The 24699-nt window shown below is 40.8% G+C and overlaps 1 protein-coding gene across 1 annotated transcript in view; it reads left to right on the forward strand.

Moving 5' to 3' along the window:
• LOC139912882 (contactin-associated protein-like 4) overlaps positions 1–24699 on the forward strand; it is a 65876-nt gene that overhangs the window by 9814 nt on the left and 31363 nt on the right. The window contains exons 4-6 of the mRNA XM_078288630.1: positions 6452–6645; positions 11513–11660; positions 15107–15310. Of these exons, the coding sequence (XP_078144756.1) occupies positions 6589–6645; positions 11513–11660; positions 15107–15310 (409 nt within the window). The 5' untranslated portion in view covers positions 6452–6588. The remainder of the gene's footprint in view (positions 1–6451; positions 6646–11512; positions 11661–15106; positions 15311–24699) is intronic.

Below are 24699 nucleotides of genomic sequence, written 5' to 3' on the forward strand. Positions count from 1 at the left end.
TAAAGTGCATCCAAGAAATCCAGGAGATGTTGCATGGTGTAGGGCTCAGTGATGGGGATGAGGGTAATTACACCAGATATGGCAGCACATATAGTTACAGTATGTTCCCCCCACACTGGCCTGGCACATCCAGTGACTCGGTGACCTAGTATGATGTTTCTGCCACGTCTTCTGACTTTGGTCATGTTGAATCCTGCCTCATCCACATATAATGTGTGGGGTTTCATTTGTCTCCAGCTCAGCTCCATCACTCTCTACAAGATACAAAAGCAGTTTAGCACTTCTACCCACCGGTCTCGCATGCGGTACCATCATTACAAACACGTTTCGCAGCCAAGCTTTGTTCAAACCCACAGAACTTTATTTTAAATGCTAGTCCAGATCCTAAGGTTTCCAAAGATACCAAATATGTCACTATAAATTACAGGGAAATGTGTATAAAATGATGCACAAACATCTAGATTTTTTCCATTTGCTGTAATGGTGCAGTGATAAAAAAAATGGCACCTTGGGTTTAAATATTTCATTCAATATAAGGAGCTATAGCTTCAATTAAGCGTTGAAGCGAGCAGATACAGAATATGTGTGTGACGTCATACAGTATGAACAAATATTTTTTCTAACTTTGAAGCAACTTAATTTAATAAAGATTTAAGGGGAAACTCAGGGTGCAAGGGGTTAAAAAACCCATTCAAATCACACAGTTGCAGTGAAGTACACATACAGACACATGAAGACATTACAGTAGCGCAGTGGATGCTGTCTCAGTCTTCACTCTGTCACTATTCCTCTCAGAAAGTTTCCCTGTAGAGTTACTTCATTTTCATGCAATTCCTCTTCAGCAGCCTATCTATGTCAGAGAGGCTGATGGTGTTGATGTTTTGACAGATGCCACCATCTTCATTCATCATATGATCGCACTCTGGATCTCTCTTAGTGTTGCACATTTCTTCCTCTTGTTGAGGTGTGAAAACTGCTCTTCTGCCTCCAGGGGGGGAGATCGTGGTTCAATCCTATAAATACATAAATACAATAAAAACAGTTGGAATTGATGAATACGGTAATGTCAATGTGTTCTACATCAATTCTGAAACGTTATGCATTGACAGAGTTTACTGGAATACTGTGAAGAAATGTGTTGTACGATACACACCTGCTTTCTCTCTTGCATGCATTCCTGCTTGTTATTTGGTAGGATAGCAGTGAGTATAAAATGAAGGTAAACGTACTTTTTATTATTCTCTGCCATGGCTCAACGGAGGAAAATCGTTGCTGTTGCTGCAGCCATTTATCCACAGAGAAACGTCTGTGTTTGCAGTGATTATTAGCTCCTCCTCCATGATGAGAATGTGGAACTAGGAACTAATATTTGTCTGATTGGGTACCGCGCTGCGATTTTAACTGATTTCAACTTTTCCCACCACGCCGCAGCTATCCCATCATGCTCCACGCAAACGGTCTGCCGCTTCTCATTGTAAATGAAAGGAGGCAGCTGCAGGCCACCGACTTAATTGTGGCCCGTATGTCCCGTATTTGAAATATTTGTGCGCCTTCGCCTTCCTCTGCTTCTTCCTCGTCCTCCGACCGAACCGTTTTCTAACTCTGCCTCCTCCCGTCTGTTCCATATTCAGAAACTGTTGTAAAATTCACTTGTGCCCTTGCAGTATAAATAAAGAATAAGTAGGTTAGTGATTGAGCTTAACTCTCTACAGGTGGGCCTGACAATCACTGAACCGCTCCTACTCTCCACTCTCACAACATGCTAAACCACACCCCGCTTATTGACTGTTGGTTGTACTACAGTATATTGGATGTAAGAATTTGCACAATGACCATATGTGTGTAAATGCATGTGAGAGAGACAGAATTCAATAGAAAAACAATGTAATCCATTTCGATCAGTAAGACTTACTCAGTTGAATACTGGGCCAAATGTGGTAAAACCATTTACAGGTTTGGATAAACGTGATTCACATTTGCATTTTCTTGTGTGAGAGCAATGAGAAAAAATGATGTAGCGCTGTGAGCAAATGAGTTAACGGTGTGAGGTATTTCACACGCTGTTTCCAGAACTTTGATACTCATTTGAGGATTGTGTTTAAGCAATTGAGAAAAACTGTAAAATAGGATTTCATTGGCCTTAGGATGACTCACTACTTCAATAATAAAACCCATAATGTGTGTTATTTTTATGCCAGCAACCATTTGGCAAGAGTAAGAATCAGTTTTTTCTTCCTTCTATCTTCTATATCCTAGGTATGTATGTAGGTATGTATTTTTATATATTGCTGATTGATAGATAGATAAGATAGATAGATAAGATAGAAAAAAGTTAAAAAATAAAATAAAATCTACATAATCCCAGCTGTTTTCTGTAGAAATCAGTGAATAAATGAACGTCTCCTGCTCATTTACATCTCCTCTAGCTGCTGCTAACGCTCCTCATCCTCCGCTCGTCCTCAGAGGAGCAGCCTTGTTCTGAGTTCATTTACCAGCAAAATGAGCAGAAAGTGTCGGGAGCCCCGAAGTACAACCCGCAGCTCCGTTTAAGAGAAAAAAACACCAAACTGCTTTAACTTTCTCCGAGCGCTCCGCAGTCTTGTTCCGGTATTAACCTGTGCATTAACCTAGGAGAAAAGCATTGTAAACACACAGAAATACTTTGTGAGCACGTAATGAAAATCTCCCTACATAATGTACTTGCAGGGGTTTAACACAGTGCAGATACAGTTACGTTTGTACACTTTGTACTTTGCACTGTGTGATCCTGACTGACTGTCTGTCTGCCAGTCTCTCTCTTCAACTGCCTGTCTCTTCCTCTGCCTGTCTCTTCCCTTTCTTCCTGACTGTTCCCGTCTCTCTCTCTCTCTCTCTCTCTCTGTCTCTCTCATCCGTCTGTCAGCGGCTGGCAGGCGGAATAACGGTGCATTATTGATGACCAAAGGGACTATTCGTTAGTTATCTGTCTGTTTCTTACGATGAAGCCTCGTTCTCTCTTCGACACTAACGCTTAACGTCCACTAAGACATCTGTCTGCTTCTCTTCGTCCAAAATTTGCAAGGACAGGGACTTCTGATCTCAGACATTTCCGCATATCAGCAACAATGTAAAACAGTAGAGCTGCAACGATTAATCGATTCGTAAATATCGGATCAAGAGTAGAATCAGGAAGGACAGGGGGAAAGTAAATTAAAGAAAAACATATGGGTTCACTCACAATGTGCATCTAAAAGTGGGAGTATTTGTTGTGTTCTTTTATCTTTCTATTTTACTTGATTTGATTCTTTTAATGCAATGCATCTTGCTTGTTCTTTTATATGAATTTTATCTTTTTATCTGTCTTTTATCTGCCTTTTATTGATGTAAAGCACTTTGAGCTGCATGTTGTGTATGAAAGGTGCTATACAAATAAAGGTTATTATTATATTATTATTATTATTAGTTGTCAACTATTAAATTAATCGCCAACTATTTTGATAATCGATTAATCGGTTTGAGTAATTTTTTAAGAAAAATAATTCAAAACTCTCTGATTCCAGCTTCTTAAATGTGAATATTTTCTGGTTTCTTTACTCCTCTATGACAGTAAACTGAATATCTTTGGGTTGTGGACAAAACAAGACATTTGAGGACGTCATCTTGGGCTTTGGGAAACACTGATCGACATTTTTCACCATTTTCTGACATTTTATAGACCAAACAACTAATCGATTAATCGAGAAAATTATCGACAGATTAGTTGACAATGAAAATAATCGTTAGTTGCAGCCCTATAAAACAGTTATCTGAAAAATAGAGTTCATTATTCAATTCATTGTTAAACGAAACTGAAACTGTCAGTCATCAGAGCTGCATGTATAGAGAGGCGCAAGGCCGCGAGAACTGTGATTGGCCCGCTTCGTATTTCCTCCTACCTGTATCCGGTCGATGTCCGCAAAGACAACGGAGCAGATCGAAGAGAGATGAGCTGAGGAGTTTAGCAAATATATTGACTTAGAGAAATATCCAGAACATGAGCTTCAGAGAATGTAAACACTACTACTTCTTCTGTTATTACTTCACCAGACTGCCGTAGTTTCGGTTGTCTACACACACACATCACCAACGCAGAACCATAAATGTTCGCACCACAGAACTATATAACAGCCTTTAGCAGTATTATTAATGAAGAAGGAAAGTCTGTTACAAACATTAAATTTCCTTGTTAGTCATTTGTTGTCACTCAGTGGTGATTATTTATTGGTGGTTGCTCTTCCAGTTCACCCGAAAAGTCAATTTATTCTCAGATTGCAGTGGGTATTTCAGCAATAAGCCTCTGTGTCTGGCCTCTTAGCCGGTCTAATATCACTGTAAACAACAGCCTCTCATGACTTATTGCTTTTAGCAAACAGCCGTAACAAACCATTATAATAAAACAAATGTTCAAGAACACACATAAGTAGCGGTGTGAGTGGTGATTTTCCCGTTACCGCTCTAATATCAAAATTAACTGTTATGCACAGTCACAGCGGTGCTTTTATTGGGTATTTTACAACCCGTTTGAATGTGACTCAGCCAAAAAGCACAGAGGACTGAATCTATCTGTTTTATAATTAGTTTTTTTCTCACTGCTCTCGCCCCTCTCTGCCCCTCCCCTCCTCGCTTTAAGGGAAAATCCAGCCTCGGATAGTCTTACACTGTTAGAGATCATCTGTTCAGTGTGTTCCAGGAGTTATTTTGTGATGAAGTGTTGTAATTTACTTTTTTTTGGTGAACCCATTTTCCCTCAACCTGCCTCGTCTACTTCTACCTCACTTAGTGGTTTTCCTACGTTTCCTTACATATTATTACATATATAAATAAATATATATCACCAATAGCTGTAAATGGGAAAATCCTCATGTTCACATATGAAAACCAATGTGTCCAAAAACCACGTGCTTTGAATTCACATGTGGGTTTTCACATGTGACTTTTTTGAAAGTGTTAAAGTGTTTTATGGTGGATTTTTCCTTTAAATTCTCCATAGACAATGAATGGAATCTTGTCACTTTGCTGCCGTTGAACATTATTAATGTAAACAGGGTGAGAGCAATACAGACTGCATGTGTGTGTTTGATGCTGAGATTGTTTATTTTCTCTCCCTCTGCGTGTGTGTGTGTGTGTGTGTGTGTGTGTGTGTGTGTGTGTGTGTGTATGTATGGGGTACACACGCTCTATAGGGCAGTATGCAGTAACCACCTCCTTTAGAATCTGTCCATCTGGTGCTTGGACTCTGAAATGTCGCTTTGGTCTGACTCAGCACTTTCACTTGCACGTACACACACACACACACACACACACACACACATACACAGCATCTGGCATTTCCATTATTCAAAGCGTCTTCATCTCGTGGTTCCATCACCTCCCATGTTTCTGCCCCGGCTCTCTGATGCTTGTAGTATGAAGGTCTGTATGTGCTGGTGACTTTTAATGTTTAATAAGGCATGCAGCTTCTATTCTGTTCTATTCTGTACAGAAACTCTGAACTACAGCTACAGATGAAACTCTGTGGACCGCTCCAAATTCTAGATCAAACACAAACGTTGATAGAGCACTAGAAACTAAACCATGAAACCGTTTGTCTGATGAAATTAGTTTAGCAAGACTTGTCTTCACACACAGCTAAAAACTCATTTTCATGAATTTGCATTTATAACTGGAAACTTGTTTCTGCTCTCATTAATGCAGTGATAGTGTTAATTTGTCAGCGTTAACAAATTACAGGCTTTAAAGGAGTCAGTGTTTATTGATAGATTTGTGCTGTTCCTTTTATTCTCCTTTTATTTTCAAACACTCTTAACTGGCTTTGTTAAGAAAAGTTCCTTGCAATAAATATTGTTTTGATCAATATCCCTCATTCTAGTTTTATAACAACCGGATGTGTTTTTAGTCGAAGGTCAGCAATGCAATTCATTCTTATGAACCTGCAGGGTCAGTTGTAAACAACACACATAAATACACACCCATGGTGCACACACACACACACACACACACACACACACACACACACACAAATCTGCAATGTTTGTCCTCTCATCCTAGTTAGATTCAAATGTAATAAATCACTTCTGAATGCTGGTATTTTTTTTTCTCTCTCTCTCTCTCTCCCCGTCTCTCTCTCTCTCCATCTCTCTCCGTCTCTCTCTCCGTCTCTCTCTCTCTCTCTCTCCGGCGCTCTCTCTCTCTCTCTCTCTCTCTCTCTCTCTTGCTCGCTCTCTCTCTCTCTCTCTCTCTCTCTGGCTCTCTCTCTCTCTCTCCCCGTCTCTCTTGCTCGCTCGCTCTCTCTCTCTCTCTCTCTCTCTCCGGCTCTCTCTCTCTCTCTCTCTCTCTCTCTCTCTCTCTCTCTGTCTCTCTCTCTCTCTCTCTCTCTCTCTCTCTCTCTCTCTCTCTCTCTCTCTCTCTCTCTCTCTCTCTCTCTCTCTCTCAGGAGCTGGAGGTTGGTCTCCTCAGAGTTCAGACAGGTATCAGTGGCTGGAGGTGGACCTGGGCGGGCGGACCCAAATCACCGCTGTCGCCACGCAGGGTCGCTACGGCAGCTCTGATTGGCTGACAGCCTACCTGCTGATGTTCAGCGACACGGGACACAACTGGAAACAGTACCGACAGGAAGACAGCATAGGGGTGAGTGAGTCTGCTGTGATAAACAGTCCCAGAAACTGTACTGTTACCGTAGAAACAGTGGTGGAACAGGATCATTAAACAGAACCAGTAGGAAGACAGTGTAGAGGTGATTCTACTGTGATTCTACTGTTAGAACAAGGGTTCGACCGATATTGGTTTTTGGAGGCCGATACCGGTATTTTTAGAGTGAAGTCGCTGATGTGTGCCGATGTGTTTTATTCCTGAAAGAAAGAGTTAATTTACGAAACAAAAAAAAACAATAACTGAACAATGAAATGAATAAACAAAATGGTCAAAGAAAATATAATGTCACTCCAGGTTGCGCTAATTAAAATATGACGTGATGTAAAAGTAAAACATCAAAGAAAAATGAAAGTAGCAACATTGTAAAGTAGCTAATAATTGGTATAAGAATGGAAAAACTATGTTACTAGTTACCAGAAAAAAAAAATCTGAATATTACCCCAACACTGTAATAAACAGTCCCAAAAATACTATTCAAATCAGTTCTGGCAGATAGACAGTGCTAAAAACAGTATCAGCAGCAAGAAAATATAGTCGTATTTACCAATTTGTTTGCTTGTTCATGTGTGCTCTTCTGTAATTCTGATATTTCCAACATGACCTGAAAGCAGCATAAGACAACGCCAATAAAGAGGTTAAAGAGGCTAAAGAATATAAAGCAACTAACAACCTATCTGTTAGATCAGTAACTGTGATTACTGAAATTGGAACAGTAATGCCTTATATTACTCAGTTACAGGAAAGACTAATGTGATTACAGTAACAAATGTGTTACTCCCAACACTGCTGCTGACTAGGCTGCAGGATTAATTGGAAAAAAAATGTCTAAATCGGCTTTCAACAAGGTTTTCTGCTCCTGTGCAGAATCCCTGACCAACAAATCAAGTTACACATCAAAGAAAAGCTTGGATTTTGTTCAAACTGACCGAATCCGAGACCATTGGCATTCCATTTTCTCTTTCTCACACTTCTGTTTTACATTTTATTTCTGAACCCAGGGGTGATATCACTCAGTGTTAAACACATTAAACTAGCCAGCTGGACAGTCAGAGTCCGTCAGGCGTTACCTCCCGGCCCCGCAGACAGCAAACTGTCCCTGCTGCTGTGGAGAACTGCTTCAATTTAAAGTTGATGAGAGACAACGTCCTCACAGCGAGGGTACAGCTAATGTCAGGCTGAGACTCTCTTTGAGGGAGAACAGAAAAGAGCTTCTCGCAGCTTAAAAGCTTGTTGATTTCACACTCAGCATAAATCGTGGTAAATCCGCAGCATGCCTCAAAGTCCCTCTGAAGCTCCGCATATTAGTCAGACTAGTTTATTGTGTCTTTCGGAGAACGGAGACGACTGCTGAGCTGCTTCATCAGTCACAACTCCTTCAGGGCTTCGCCTCTCCTCTCAGCTCTTCTCTCTCTCTCTCTCTCTCTCATTTTCTCTTCCTTTCTCCTCTTTTCTCTCCCTCTCTCTTTACTTCACATCCTCCACTGAGGTTGTGAAGGAGTGGGTGGTGTCGGTAAGAACTGACATGGAGTGTATTTGTTTCTAATCAGAGCACAGAGCGTCTTGAAGTGTTTTTTTTTATAAAGTTTAGAGAGGTTTTGCCAACAAAGTGGTAAATACGACTCAGAAAGTCTGACTTTAACGCTGTAGGCTCTATATCCTTATTAAAAACCTTAAAAGAAAGTTTTTGTGTCTGTCATTATCTAGATACTTCTGCTGGTGATGTGAGCTTAGGTCGACAATATTTATCGCCCCAATGAACGCAAATAAGCCTATAGCACAATGGTTAAAAGTAATGTAACAAGTAGTGTTAATTAATTACTTTTCTCAGGGAGCAATAGGTGAAAGTAATTAATTAACTATAAGAGATGTAACAAGTAATATGTAATTTATTACTTTTTTCGGTAACACTTCAGATTAGGGAACACATATTAACTATTAATAAGTTTCTTATTAACATGCATATTAGAAGTGTCTTGCTTCATTATTAGTCATTACAAACCACTTATTAGCACCTTATTCTGCACTATTGTATTCTACAAGTAAACCCCATTAACTATGGTTTCTCCCTCAGTAGCCTCCTAATTAGTGTTTATAGCAGTCAGTAATTAAGTTGTTTGAATCGGGCTCTTAGTCTGCTTTGCTCAGTATGGGGCTTATAAGGTGCTCGTGTCTCATATAATTGAGGGAAATTATTAAACTACTGAGGGAAAACCCATAGTTACTAGTTAATATGTGTTCCCTAATCTAAAGTGTTACCCTTTTTTCCCCAGTAACGACGCCAACACTGGCTACAGGGAAATTCTCTCTCTTTCCTTCTCTCAGACTCTCCCTCTCTCTCACTTTCCCTCTTTCCTTCTCGCTCTTTAGTCACAGACTTGCTGTTGGAGGATTTGCCACCTTGACTTAGGTCATATTTCAAAAGCTGATACCTCAACTAAATTAAATGCCGCTCTCCCCGCCCCCTCCTCCTCCTCCTCCTCCCCCCCCTCAGCAGGAAACAGAGTCGTTCGTGCAGCTTAACGCTCCGCCGCCCGACCTCGGCCGCTCCAAGCAGCGAGAACGGAGCGTAACGCAGAATTATGAGACGCTAATGAAGACGGTTTAACTCCACATGTTAGACAGATGAGCGAAGGTTTCAGAGGGAGCAGGAACACAGTTACACACACATGCAGATGTGCATAAGTAGCCGCACAAAGACAGTGTCACATGGCAAGCACACACATACACAGACAGGCTTCAGCAAGCATACACACACACATGTATACACAATACATAATACATACACATTCACACATACAGACAAAGTGTCACATGCAAGCACAAGCACACATACACAGACTTGACTAAGCACACACACACACACACACATATACAGTATATGTAACATGCAAGCATACATGTGAAAAGATATACTTGAGCACACACCCACGCATGGCCATGCACTCACTCACACACACACACACACACACACACACACAACCTCATCTCTCATTCCATCATTAGGTCTCCCTCCTACTTAAAAGGGAATCCAATCCCACATACGAAGTGTTTCAGCCTAATTCATAACATCAGATAATAATTTCAATGTGATACTTTATTGATCCCCCCCACACACACACACGCACACACACACGCACACATACACACACGCACACACACACACACACACACAGGGAGGTCAGAGGTCAGGGTATCTTGCTCAACGACACTTCAGCAGCTGCCGGGTTAAGTAAAGGTTACGTATGTAGACAGTCTGGAGTGTAAATTTAGGTTTAGTTTATTTGCATATAAATTATAAAACAGCTGAAGAAGAAAAAGGAGAGAAGAACTAACAGTACGAAGTGTTTGTGTGAAACAGTGCAATGGCAAGAGGCCAAGAAAGAGAAGAAAATCTAGACAGCAATCAGAGACAGAGGTGATTTGGGTGCAGAAACTAAATCACGAAGACATCAAGATTCAAATGGATACACAAAAACAAGATGTCGTTTGCTTGTGTAACACCAATTAACCTCCATGCCGACTTCGAAAGAAATAGAGCTAGCTGGAGGGAATAGAGACTAGAAATAGAGGAACGGTATTCGGTTTTTCATAGAAAGTTTAAAGAAATGGCTAAGATCACGTCCGTCTTTGTGCTTAAAGGGGAAAAAAAGTCCAGATAGACTCTGCTAGGATCGAGGAGGTTAATAAATGTTAGTCTCCATGGACCAAGTGTTTACCAAAGCGTCAGATATATATATAAAACTACAACTAGTGCTACAGAAATCTAATTTTCTACCTGATTGAGGAACCATTCACCAGAAACGTGGCTCCATCAACACAATATTCCCTTCATTAAGAGAAAAATCAAACGTATCAGCTTTCACCGCGGCCCCTGGGACTGCAGTTCAACTTCAATGAGAAGATAAAAGAGAAGTGTTTACTCAGTCAGGAGTCAGCTTGTTTATGATCGTCAAGATCCAAAGACAGAGAGGCTTCGGTTTTATCTCTGCTGTGCTGCAGGAACGAAATCCTGAACATGTTGACTCACAGTTTACCCGTAGAAAAAAGAACTTTACTTCAGTTCACTTTTAGTTTACTTTTAACGTAAAAAATGAGCAAGTATACTTTTATTTTACTTATGTTGAACTTTAACAAGTTCACTCCAGTGCACTTGTGTCCCAAGTATACTTGTTCACTTACATAAAGTGAACAAGTAGCACTTGCAGTTTACCCAGAAGTATATTTTAGTACACATATAGTATTTGTGTGAGTCAACTTCATGTATACTAAAAGTATACGGATATAAACTTAAATGGACTATTTCAGTCCCATCAAGTATACTGGTAGTGTACATTGAGTTGACTTAAAGTATACTTGGAAGTATACTTTTGTAAACTGAAAAATGGGCCAGTTTAGTTCCAAGGAGTAACAAAAAAAGTCTACTTATAAGTACAAGGTAGTATACTTTTTAAACTTAAGTATACCTTCAAAGGTAAACTTAAGGTATAGTACTTTTTTCATAGACATGGATGGATGGATGGATGATGGATGGATGATGGATGGATGGATGGATGGATAGATGGATGGATGGATGATGGATGGATGGATGGATAGATGGATGATGGATGGATGGATGGATGGATGATGGATGGATGGATGGATGGATGGATGGACGGATGGATGATGGATGGATGGATGGATGATGGATGGATGGATGGATGGATGGATGGATGATGGATGGATGGATGGATGGATGGATAGATGGATGATGGATGGATGGATGGATGGATGGATGGATGGATGGATGATGGATGGATGGACAGACAGACAGACAGCTAACTTGCTGCTGCTGATGTGTTTCCAGGCTTTTCCGGGGAACAGTAATGCGGACAGTGTGGTTCAGTACAAGCTGCAGCAGCCGGTGATCGCTCGCTTCCTCCGCCTCATCCCTCTGGACTGGAACCCCAACGGGCGGATCGGACTCAGGCTGGAGACCTACGGCTGTCCCTACAGTAAGCTTTGGCCTCGTTTGGTTCATTTTATTTGCACATACAGATGATAAACACTGGAAAAAGGGAGAAGAACTACAAAATTGTGAAAGTAAGAGAAAGAAACCCGAAGGGGATTCATAAAAATGTCTCATCTCTAAAGAAAAAGACAAGGGAAACATGAAGAGTAATGGTACAAGGTCACAATGAAGCTACATTTTGAGAGCATCTTGCTTCCTTAATGTGATGCGTTTCCTGCTGAAACAGGATATCGGGGCGGGACATAACGCACGGAGGGATCATTCAAAAGTGTAAACCAATGGGAGATCAGTTAGGGAAAGAAACACAGTTTTATTTGATGAGAAGGAGGAGCAGAGGGGAGGGATTGTTCAAAAAATCTGTGATGTTTGCCTCCTGGTACACAATGAAGTCAGCACTAAAGACTTTCTGTTTCCCAGGAAGTAAAAGTAATGAGATTTTGATAGAAAAAAATAAAAAATATATACATTTTTTGTCATTTCTTTGGCATAAATAGATAGAATGAGCTAAAAGGGCAAAAAAGTCATTTTTCATTTCAGTATGACCTAAAGTAACCGCAATGCAGGGAAAACAAGAGTGTAGTAAGAGGACGGGTATGTGTGTGTGTGTGTGTGTGTGTGTGTGTGTGTGTGTGTGTGTGTGTGCGTGCTTGTTGTCATTTGTCTTACCCTTCTCTTAAGTGTTCCTTTCTGCTGGAGGAAATGGCCTTTAAATGACTCTGGGGATGCTGCATGGAATCACTTCCTTGTTTCATCTAAAAGATAAAGAAGAAGAAGAAGAAGAAACTTCTGGACTTTTGGATGATTTGAACTTGTGGCTCAGAGTTTTACCCAGCATCACTGTCAGGAGTTACGGCACCAAACGCACCGGATGCAGTAAATGATGCATCTCATTTGACGTTTCTAATTTGACGCTCCGATGGCGACGCAGCAGGCGGGAGATGTGTAGCGTCAGCAGCACCGCCACCTCCATATCAACCACCGTGATGGGCAGCGTTACTACATCATAATTTCTTTAGACTGACATGAAAGATGTTTCTTGGCCTGTTCTGTAATCTGCTTCTTAAATTTGGAGACCAGCTAGTAGCCCGGCTTCACTATCCGGTGTTTGTATTTTGTTCATGCATCTAAATTGAATGTTTCTAGCACATTACATGCTCCATTACCCGCATATTTTACTTGTGTTCAGAAATACCCGCAAATCGAAGGTTGATGCAACACAGATATTTTGTCATTCTCCGTTGTATAACTAGCGAGCAGGCAGATAGATACCCTGATTAAAAACATAAATAATGATGCAGCTATATGAAGGTAATAAAAGTGGAATATATCGCCCGTCTAGAAAATGTTCACTACCTTTTGAAAGTCTTTTTGCATCAAAGAAGGAGCAGATGCATCAAAGCGGTTCGACTCTGGTGACTACCGGGGCATTTCTGCCTGTAAGCACAGTGATGTACGTGATATCTTTCTGGAACTTTTTCCCCGTTTCATCTTCTGTGTTTTTTTCACCACGTACAACAATTTTACAATATCACTTCTGGCATCAAAACACTGGCAATAAACCCATATCACACTGTTCTGATTTTAGCCACGAAGCATATTGTGTTTTCAGAATAATTTGCTCTCGTTTTTATTGCCGCTCTTGCTTAGATTAGATGAAATTTGGGGAAATAACTCGCTGTTAGCAAACCATCAGCCACTGGGTTATGAGTCCAGCGTGCTTCTGTCTGCCTCTCACCCCAGATGGGACTTGAACCCTCAATTCCTGGCTTAAAACGTTGATGCTGCGTCCATTAGGCCAGTGGGTTTTCACACACAACAGCTCGTCCCCGGTCTGTGTCGGTGCCAGCATTCATCTCCTCCCGGTTTGAGAGGTGTCCAGAACGGTCTCAGATTTTGTGTTTGTTTATCATCAGTTCAAGGTGCGGAGAGATGATTTATGATGAAATCTGTTTGTTGGATCCCAGTCCTCGATGAACAGTGTGCCGCCGACCCCTCTGGAGGGAGATGGATTAGGAGAGAGATTTAAATAGATGTGTTTTGATAAATCGCCTCAATTGTAAGAGGAATAGCTCCACAGTTGCTCAAGGACACAACAGAAGCTAAACTTTTGTCAAATACTTTGGCTGCACCCAGTATGACTGTTGGCCTCCTGTGGTCTGGTTAGAGCGTCTCTGTTCGCTGCATTTGACTGATGCTGTGAATGTACATCTGTGTTGGTTATCGCTTAAATAAAGTTATGAATATGTATCTGTTGTTTAAAAATAAATTCCTGCATTGTCTAAAACTAGAGTAAAGCAGTGAATATATACTGTATGTGTGTTGTTTAACATGGGAGTAACTTCTGAATGTGCATCTATTCTATTTAACACTAAAGCAAAGGTATGATGTATGATGTTTGACTTAAAGTTCTGAATATACACTTAGCATTAAAGGTACTATGTGTATCATTTTTAAACATGAATATATCATTGTCAAATTAATTGTGATGAAGAGGCCATGTTTGAGATGATTGGTGGCCTCCATCTCATGCCAGTTATATTGTTAGTGCTACTGTTTCTCAAAATTAAGACCACATTTCCCATAATCCCCATTGCTTCCTATCGGCAAAGAGGATGTTGCTGCTTGTCCCCCCTCCCCCTCCTTCAGCGTCACTCCACACTTGTTTTTTCTTTACTGAAGAGGATAAACATGTTGGAAGTGATTTTTTCATCGGCCTTTCACTCATTCCATCTGCCAATGCCAGAAACTCTGAAAGCTTTAGCTCCGTTTGCTCTGGAAGAACAGCGCCCTCTTCCTGTTTTGTGCCGTAAAGCAATACAACAGATTTCCCGCCAAATCTGACCCAGTGGCTCACAATGTAAAATGCGGTGTAGAGGCCGGTAGAGGCTGAGAGGCTTCTCACTGATGGTCTCGCTTGTTTACAGTAATTATTCTAATGTCTCAAAATGAATGTGGTTATTAAACACCTCATGAAATGGCATCTTACTGGCATCATACTTCCTGGATTTGATGTGTTTCCTGTTGAAACAGGATATTGGGGCGGGACGTAACGCAGTGAGGGATCATTCAAAAGTCCAAACCAATGGAATATCAGTCAGGGAAAGAGAAAGAGAGAAAGGCAGTTTCATTTGATGGGAGGGGTGCGGAGAGGCGGGATTGTTCAAAAATCTTAAGGTTTTATTGGTTAGAAATTCATATTAACGCCTACTAGTGCAGCATGAGGTCACCATGACAGATACTCTGTTTTCCAGGAAGTAAAAGTAATGGGAGTCACTTTCATGGGGACTTTAAGGTTAGATGTGTTTGATGTTAAATGCTACACATAGCACCTCTAAGTAATGTTTTGAATATACTACACTGTATCTGTTGGGTTACGCTCCATTTCTGAACACAGATCTGAGTAACGTGTCCCTGTGGTGTTTTTTTCAGACTCTGACGTTGTGAGCTTTGATGGCGGCAGCAGCCTGGTCTACAGGCTGAGTCCCAGGCCGAGGCAGATGGCCAGAGAAACCATCTCTCTGAAATTTAAAACCCTGAGGAACTCTGGGATACTGCTGCATGCGGAGGGACAGAGCGAACACAGCCTCACCCTCGAGTTACAGAAAGGAAAGCTGCTCCTGCTCCTCCGACAAGGTACAGAAACGCTGAAATATCCATACAGACACAAAGACACGCTGGCGCCTAGTCCCTTTATACAACAGTGGAGTTTCAGCCAGCTGGTTTCTGATTGGTCAAGTGCACTCCAACAGTGCTGATATTTCCCATAAAACGAATACATGCTTGTGCTATCTTTCAGCAAGCTCTGTGTCACATGTTTGGGGGAAAAACATCAGAACTGGGAAAGTTTCAGCTGCAGTAGTGAAGCCAGATGAGCCTGAATCTAGACCATGATCTAGACTAGTCTGTTGTGTCCCTCTCTCTCTCTCTCTCTCTCTCTCTCTCTCCTAGTTTTACTTTGTTGACAGTCGAACTTGATGCTTGATGTGCTTCATCTCTCTGTTTATCTGTGATAAGTAGCAGCCATGCAGTGAAGCGTCCCACTGAGCAATTTTACGTTGATTACCTATTTAAAAGACGTCTAAATGATTATAGGTAAGTAGGTAGATACTTTATCCCAAGGGGAAATTAGGTTGTCTCACAGCAACACACAGTAGACACGACAGACTTTAATAATCAGTCAGTAAAATACTCTACAGGCTTCTGTCTTCAAGCTGTTAAATGTGCAGATTGCAGTAGGTATGAAAGAGCGTTGAAAGCGCTCAGTGGAGCCCTTGGTTGCAGGAAAACGACCACTAAAAGCCGACATGTGGCTCATCAGGACAGAGTGGAGAGGGTGCATCTAATTGTGCAAATAACATTCATGATGGTCCTGGTCTTCTTTTCTATCATCACATCATCATGAAGCTCAAGAGCCGCCCCAATAGTGGCAAACGAGCCTTATTGACAATCTTACCCAGCATACAGAAGCATAAGACACAACACTAAAAACAACACTGTGATAAAACATCAGAAGCATCTTGCTGCATAAATTAAAAGCCTTCAGTTTCCTTAAAAAGAAAAGCCTGGACTGGCCCTTCTTATAGATGGCGTCAGCTTTCTTTCACCAATCCAGCTTATAAACGTCTAGGCTACAATTTAAAAGTGAAAGTTTAGGAAATATCTATGTCTTCTTGGTTATATGACTCTGGTGCGTATTTTTGATAGTTACAGCTGTTAATGCATTGTTTAAATATGTAATAATGTATATACTGCTTGGTCTAAATTAAAACTTGGCTATACATATCCAAAAAGGATCCTGGGCGATATGAGAGCTAAAGCAGACACGTGATTTTGAAATACCCCCCTCCATTCATCCCTTCCTGTCTGTTTTACATTCACATTTTAGCCATTAATCTTATACAGAAACATTTACTATGAGAGCAACAGCAGAATAAGTTTCAAGTCCTACATCAAGAAAATTACGAGCGACCAATAGCAAGGAGAGCAAAGGTCAGAGTCATAATGTCCCGGCAATATTCCTGTGACCTTTAAATAAATAGAATAAGAGAAGGGTTTTTTATCTTTCTCTTTTCTCTAAATCTCCGTTTCATCCCTCCATCCATTCATTGCTCATTCCCTCCTCTCTCTGTCCGTATCCCTTCATCTATTTATCCCTCCCTCCATAAATCTGTCTAAATCCCTCCATCTATTCATCCCTCCCTCTCTCTCCCTCCTCTAAACCCTATCTCTCTGCATTTAACACTGCCCACATCACACCTCCCTCCATCCTCCGTTTTTTGCCTTTATCTGCCTCACTGTCTGCTGCCATTGCCAAAGAAATTATACAACAAAATAGTAATAACAACATTAACAACAGAAGACAAAAGAAACATTATAAATTTGTTTTATTTCGTATAGGAAGAATTCTGCTCTTATATATCTTTGTATTTTTTTGACAACATAGAAGGAAATGCAGCTCTGTCTCATACCAACACACTCTCTAAAAGAGTAAAAGAAAAAGAAAACTCCAGGACGGGGATGAGTAAACCACGGAGGGCCGAGAGTCTGCAGGTTTTCACTCCAAACAAACAAACACTACAGCAGGTGATTTCACTGATTAGCACACATTCAACCAGACAGGGGGGGGGGGGGGGGAGCTAATCAGTGAAATCACCTGCTGTAGTGTTTGGTGGGAATGAACACCTGTGGACACTGCAAAAACCGACAAACTTGTTAAGTTATTTTATCTTGTATCCAGACTTATCAAGCTTATCTTAGGTTTTGTTTAGAGAACACAAAATAGAAAAGGTGGGAAACCGTGTTTTATGTTCTCTGACCCATTGGGAACCGTTTTTTTCCGCTGATGGAAATCGTCTTACTGCACTGGCAGATAATTTTCAACAAATTTGACTTTTTTCACTTTGGCTTTTTTACTTAGTAGAAGTGAAATTGTCTTGGAGAAAGTTTCTTGTTTTGAGATTTTCTTCATTGTTTTATAATAATTTCTTGAAAGAAGTCATATTGGCATGTATCAAGTGAAATCTACTGAAACCAGCAAGATTATCTGCCAGTGCAGTGAGGTAATTTGACTAAAAATATCACAAAATAAGCTTGATAGGTTAAAATCACTTGACACCTTACCATTTTTTGCAGTGGACTCTCAGCCGTCCGCGGCACATGGCTGCCTATCTCTGCTGCAGGAGTTCTTCAGACTAAAGCGAAGCCTGGAAGTTTCCTTGAAGAAGTCTTCTGTGACGCTTCAGTCGGGTTTAGCTCACACCGTGTAACAAGATTAACAAGTCACTGGAAGTCCATTCATTTCTTATTCATAGTATTCCCATGATGTCACATGCATTTCCTACCAATACGGTTGGTTCACCATACACACAGCTCACTGGGCTGTGGCTGTCACTTGAATATAATCACCTGTTAATTTATTACAATCACCTGTTGTGTGGTGGTGCAACAGAATACTATGAATAGAGCGGAGCAACCAGGGAAACTCGGCCGATGGTGAACGAGTTTGACGGTCGAGAAAAGTTGGACACAGCTGAACTTTTTAGCGGTTATCAGGTTACTTCCTTGCTTCCTTACCAAAGTGATTTTGTTCCATGAGTTCCGACATTTCCGCTTGGCAAAACGGACGAGAAGTTTTATTTGAAAGACTACAGGAATAAACGTCTCAAAAACGATATGCTTGGAAAAGGTCGCATCCCTTATTGGGGTTCATGGTAAGCGTGAAAGTAATTATTTTTCTGTTTTTCTATTAATGCTGCCTAATTAGCGCTTGTCAGCCAGTTATGTTTAACTAAAATGATGTAATGTTATGACAGGCAATAATACCAAAGCAGCCTCTCACACCGCCCACAGCCTGTCAGGGAGTTCAGACTGCGAGCGACTTGGCTGATGTGTCGTGGGAACATTGAACATTCAAAATAAAACCTCTTTTATTCTTTTCCTTTTCGAGTTTACAGTACATTAACAGTCTTCTCTCCCCAGACTTCACCACCTGCTGATAGAAACCAGCATGTACATGTAGGGAACTGTAGTGATCAGTTGCTCCTCACCTCCATCTACCTCCTAACCACCGCACCCAACGATAATGTGACACCTTATTGATCCCTGTAGGGAAATGATCTTTTCACTGTAGGGATTCAATGTCTTCTTCAAGGACTCTTCAGCAGGGTGGGTGTTTGCCAGCAGGCATGAGTCCAGGTTCTCTCCAGGTTGGAGCGCAGTCTCTCATCTCTTGTCGCTCTGCCATCCTGCAAACACTTCGACACTGAATACATGTTGATACGACCCGATAAAACCCGTCCGTAGTCGTCTGTAGCTGCTACCTGCATCGTTTTGTGCCCTAGATATCTTTCTGATTCTAACCTTTCTGTTCAAAACTGTAGAAAAAGCGATGGTTTGCACTCAAAAAGTGTGTTTTCCAAACCTTTTATATTCTCATTATGATTATTTTTTGTTTTATAAATGCTAAGCTTGCACACTGAAGAAGGCACGAGCCGACACGTTTGTGCCTGATGTTTCTTCTGCATTTATAAAAACATTAAAAAGAAATAGCACAATGACATTAAAAGGTTTTTGAGTGCGACTCATCTTTTTTTCTACTGAAGATATTCTACTGGTTTTCACACACCAAAGAGTGAGCGCAGTGATTCCTCCTATAGACTCAGTTCAGAACAGTTTCCAAAGCTGTTTTAACGTGAAGTTTTACTGCGCCGGAGTCTCATATTGTGAAAATGACGTGTTCAGTTGGATTGACGCTGAACGTGGCCACCTGCTTACTTACTTACTGTACTTCTTAAAGGGTTAATGAACCTTGATGGTACTTCCACACACCTCTAACATATGGCGGCTCTTCAAGGAACCTTTTAGGGATCTATTTTCCAGTGAGGAACCCTCAGGAGACCGCATGGCCCGAGAACCGCTGGATTAGACCCCCCTAAAGAAAGACTGTTTCATCTCAAAGAAGGGCCGAGGCTCTTTGGAAGAAAATGAAAGCAATCCATTAAATATTGCTCTTCACCCACAGTGAAAAGAAAAAAAAAATGACTCATGGTCTGTTTCAATAATATCTCTGTCTCCAGCTCTCTCTCTCTCTTTTATCCCCCCTCTGCTTTTATTTGGCATCTTTTCTCTGCCTTTCCCTTTCTCTGCCCGCATCTCTATTTTCCTTTCTTTTTCCACTGATATTTGTCATGGCTTGCCACACCAATTCTCTCCCTCCTTCAGTTTTTCCATATCGGAAGTGGCCACTTGTCTTTTTCAGCTGCTTCAGTCTCTTGCTCCTCATCTTTCTGTCTCTCTCTCTCTCTTTATCTCCAGATCTTCCTGCCTCTCTGCCCTCTGCTCTCTCTCTTTCTTCTCCTGCCTCCTCTACTTTAGTTCATTTCACTCTTTCCCCATTTGTTATTTATCACAGCCTCTTGGATATGTCACTCCAGTTCTTTGCCTATAGTTTCTAGTCTAGTTTCTGCCTTTTCTATTGTGCGCTCTTTGTGTTTCATTCTCTACTTTTTTCTTTCTCTCCGCATCCCTCCCTTCCCTTCTCCAAGGCTTTTGCAGTCTAGAAAGTGTACAATTTAGGTCACTAGCTTCGTACATCAGCTGTACAGCGTCCCTGCATGGATCATGTCCTGTGACTTGAATGTATGCATATGTATGAGATTCTGTGGACATGAATGCATAATATATGTGATACTTCTGCATGTTGCATTGCCCATCTGATATGCTTATCTTCGATGCTGCAGCTGAACTACTTTATACAGTATGTTGTAAATGTCAGATATTTTTTCATCTGTGCTGCCTGGCTGTGTGGCGACAGAAGAAACTTGAACAAAACACAAACTGTTCAGCAGTGACACTCAGTAGATGGATTCTTCTGTATGAAGCAGCTTTTGGCAAAAGCTATTCGCTGCTGTCAGGTGAAAACCTTGCATCTCCAACTTCTCAGGAACTAAGAAAAACAGCTTTTTTTCAGCTTGATGGCCATGCATTTTTCAGTTTATCCAGTGGGTTTTCAAAGGGTTTTATAAGCCCAAGAGGTTGTAGAACGTTCTCAACCTGCAGAGGATCAGGTAATCGTTTCAATTTAAGTCAAAACATTAAAATCAACAAACTTGAAGTTATGAGGTTTTCACCCAACAACACTGAAATGGACTAAAGCAGCAGAATTTAAAACCATACAAATTTTTTTGGCTGTTTTATGAAGGCATTTCAAGTCAAGTGAAATTAATGTATAAAGTGCTTTCAACGCATAATTTGTCACAAAATACATTGCCGTGTGTATGCAAGAGTGTGTGTGTGGGCGTGTGTGTGTGTGTGTGTGTATGTGAGAGAGAGGATATAAAAGCAGGGAGTAGACCACAGGGAAGATTTGCCATTTGTAAACTCATCCTTTGGCTCACTTTCTGTTATGTAAACTGCTATGTAAGTGTAATAAATTGCAACTTCAACTTGACTTCATTAGTTACCGGTGGTTACGAGAGACATGATGTCTTTCGTAACCACCAGTAACTAATGGTCACATGTCACGTGTCACCATCTCGGAAGAGTGAGATCAAAAGAAAATAGCGTAACATTATCGCCTCTTCCCCCTTGATCTTCTCCCCCATGTTACAGTAAAGTGTCAACACCCGTCCACTGTTCAGAAATAAGGCATTTTCATGGTTTTGTGAGGGAGGGAAAGTCCATAACAGTGCAGTCGCTCCTTTTTTTTTGTGTGTCAGAGGCAGGCTGTCATTCATTTCTAAAGCGTGGTCTGAAGCCAATTTCTGTAGCTATTTCTGTTTTCTCACAGTCATTCTACTGAACTTGTTCCTACCACACTGCTGGCTTTCTGGGTATGCAAGTGCCAAGTGCCTGCAGTCAGCTCCATCAATCAGAATGAAGGCATATGAATTAACATGAGAGTCAGTCCCAGGTTAACAGCTTGATCCACGACGACGACGTAATTGTGAAAACTAGTGAATTATGACTTAATATCCAGTGGTAGAGCATTAGATTAATTCATTGTGAGAATGAAACTTAATTTAGTTTCTTACCTGAAACTAACCTTAACCCAAATGGGGTCAAATTTACATATTGTCACTCTCGGTGAAAACCTTGTATCTCCAAAATGTTAACTTTTCAGGAACTAAGCAGCCTCAGTTCTAAAAGCAGCCTAAACATAGCCTTGTTGTTAGCTTGATGACAATGCATTTTTGATATTATCCAATGGGTGTTGAATAGGCCCAAGAGGTCAGCGTAATACTTCAATTTAAGCAAAAACATGAAAATCTTCAAAATTGTAATTGCTAGGTTTTCACATGACAACAGCGATATTATAGTTTAATTTCAAAAATCACAAAAGAGGTGATTGACTAACTAAGTTGCACTTTTACCTGCAGTAGATTTGCATTGGGTCTGGTGTTATTCTTTGTTCCCCTGTGTACAGTCAGCAGTCTGCAGCAGCACTTAGCAGAAGACAGTTAGCTCCACTCTGTTTGCCCGGATCCATCCAAACAGTTGGAATAAATACACTGGCTTATTAAAATTCATGTGCGCTTTCCAAAACCATCCCATTTCCTCTCTGCTTTACATTCATCAAAATGTCGGTTTATAGTCCTGTAGCTCACTGGCTCATAATTAAGCTCCATTCTTTTTTTCTGCCACTGGGAGAGTTTGTGGAAGTAAACATACCGGGGATCAATGTTTCCTGATCCAGCACCTTCTGGCTAAGGGCTGTTACAGAATTAAGAGGGTGTTGGAGAGGCAGACGTCCCATGCTTAGTGCGGGGTGTGTGTGTGTGTGTGTGTGTGTGTGTGGGAGGGGGGTCACTAGACATAAATTATGTGGAAGGACAAACTGTGTACATATCAAGTCCTTACGCTGCAGTTTGTTGCAGTGTTCTTGCTGACATTCAAGCAAATGTGTGACTGTGTCTAACTCAGCTGAAGCTCAAGTTCGATCATTTGTGCTCCTAAATGGGAAATTTGCTTGCAGGAAGGCACTGGAATACAATACATTTTCAAATGCAGCTGGGAAAAAATCAAGACGGCACTAAATAATAATACATATTAATAGAATTACTGGATTACTGGAAAGAAAACGGGTATTTGAACATAAAATGGGATTACCTGATAATGAGCTAAACTTATTGTATAGGTATGTACCGTATTATACAATGTACTCTATATATATATAATAATCATGGGAATACAGTGACGAGAATTGGTATGTGATAACAAACATAAGGGACATATATAGGCTTTATATGAAGAACGAAGTGACTTTAAAATGACTGAGTTAAGAGAGAATATCAAGGTAAATAATTATGGTGTAATTATGGTGCAAGATACACTACCAGTCAAACGTTTGGAAAACACCTGATTGAATGTACTATGTTTTTCATTCTCTTAAAGCCATTTTGATCTAAAGGCTTATGTTTAAATGCTTGAAATGTGTTTCTTAGATAAATATAAATAGTGAAGTTGATCCTGTGTATGAATTTCTTTCCAAAGCCTTTGCCTTTCCATCAAGGCAAAGGACGGCTACTTTAAAGAATCTAAAATATAAGATAGTTTTGATTTGTTTAACACTTTTTTGGTCACTGCATAATTCCATTTGTGTTATTTCGTAGTTCTGATGTCTTTACTATTATTCTAAAATGTGGAAAATAGTAAAAAATAAAGAAAAATGTGTGTGTCCAAACTTTTGACTGGTAGTGTGCATTTAAATGAAACAGTGGAAAAAAGCAGAAAGACTCACCAGGGAAATGGGGGGGGGGGGGGGAGGAATGGGATGGAGAGTTTATCGGTTACAGTTTGACAACTTTAGGCCTCATGGGATAAATGTGAAACTTGAATCTCTTTGGTTTCGCCTGAACTTCTGACCTGAAGGGAGAGGAGAGGCTCAAATTCTGCCCACAAGAGTTGATAGGAGCGGTCTGTGATGCTCTAAGCTTTATGTGGGAGCCGTATGAGAAGGCAGGGATTGATTTGTGGTTGCATTAAACCTTTCTTGGTCTGGGGGTTCAATTCCTGTCGGAGCCCTTTGTGTTAGAACGCTCTGATGGGACGGTAAGACAGCACACCCACCAGGGATGACTCATGAGCATGACTGGCTTATTTTACTTCTGTTATTTTCAAAGGAAAGGTCACTGTTGCACATTATCAACAGCACTGAGAATGTGGGTTTTTTTGCACTCAGAGCATCAAGTGCTATACAAATGAAAAATACACTTTTACTTTGTTACAGTTCATATAAGAAAATCATTTGAGAGAAATTCTGGGAAAAGGAGAAATGCTCACTAACAGGGATGTAAACAAAGATTCAAGAGAAATAAGCTTTTCATGGCATTTTAATGGGATACTTTAACTCATGACTTTACATGTTGCATTCATGTTCAGTATATTTCAGCTAGTTATGTAGCGTGTGTAGCAGTGTAGAAGCCACAGCCGCCGTTTCCCACACCCCCGCTGTTTAGTGCTACTACTGTAGCTAAAAAAGAGGGGATGAATCACTCTGGATAAAGTCTGTCAGCCGGCGGAGTGAATGGTTGGCGATGAGTTGTAGTCATTACCGCAGTATTGACTTTCCCTGTTATTCCACTCTATCCGCAGTGATTTATAGGAAGGTCTTTCTGTTGTGTACAGTCTCACAGGAGTGCAAATAAACGGCTTTGCCTTCATCCGAGAAGCTCACGTCAGATAGCACAGCTGCACCTAATTTTACAGCCCGACTCAGCGGCAATGTTCGACTCGTAATGAAGACTTGATTAGCTATACATAACCTGCGAGACTTGAAAGGTAAGCATTCACTCACTTTCACTTCTTCTGTGTCTCAAACAAAGTGGGGAGAAAGAAAGGCCTGAAATAGCAGTGGTATTCTTTTTAAAATGTTAACTATTTTGAAATAACTCATTCATCCAAAGTGTTTTGAGGCCATTCACACTCAACACTGGACATGATCTCAGTGTCAAATCTATGCTTTAGCTCTCATATAGCCCAGGATCTTTGTTGGCTATGTATAGCCCAGTTAGGGCTGAACAATT

This window comes from Centroberyx gerrardi, chromosome 15 (genome assembly GCF_048128805.1).
Source record: "Centroberyx gerrardi isolate f3 chromosome 15, fCenGer3.hap1.cur.20231027, whole genome shotgun sequence".
NCBI classification, from domain to species: Eukaryota; Metazoa; Chordata; class Actinopteri; order Beryciformes; family Berycidae; genus Centroberyx; species Centroberyx gerrardi.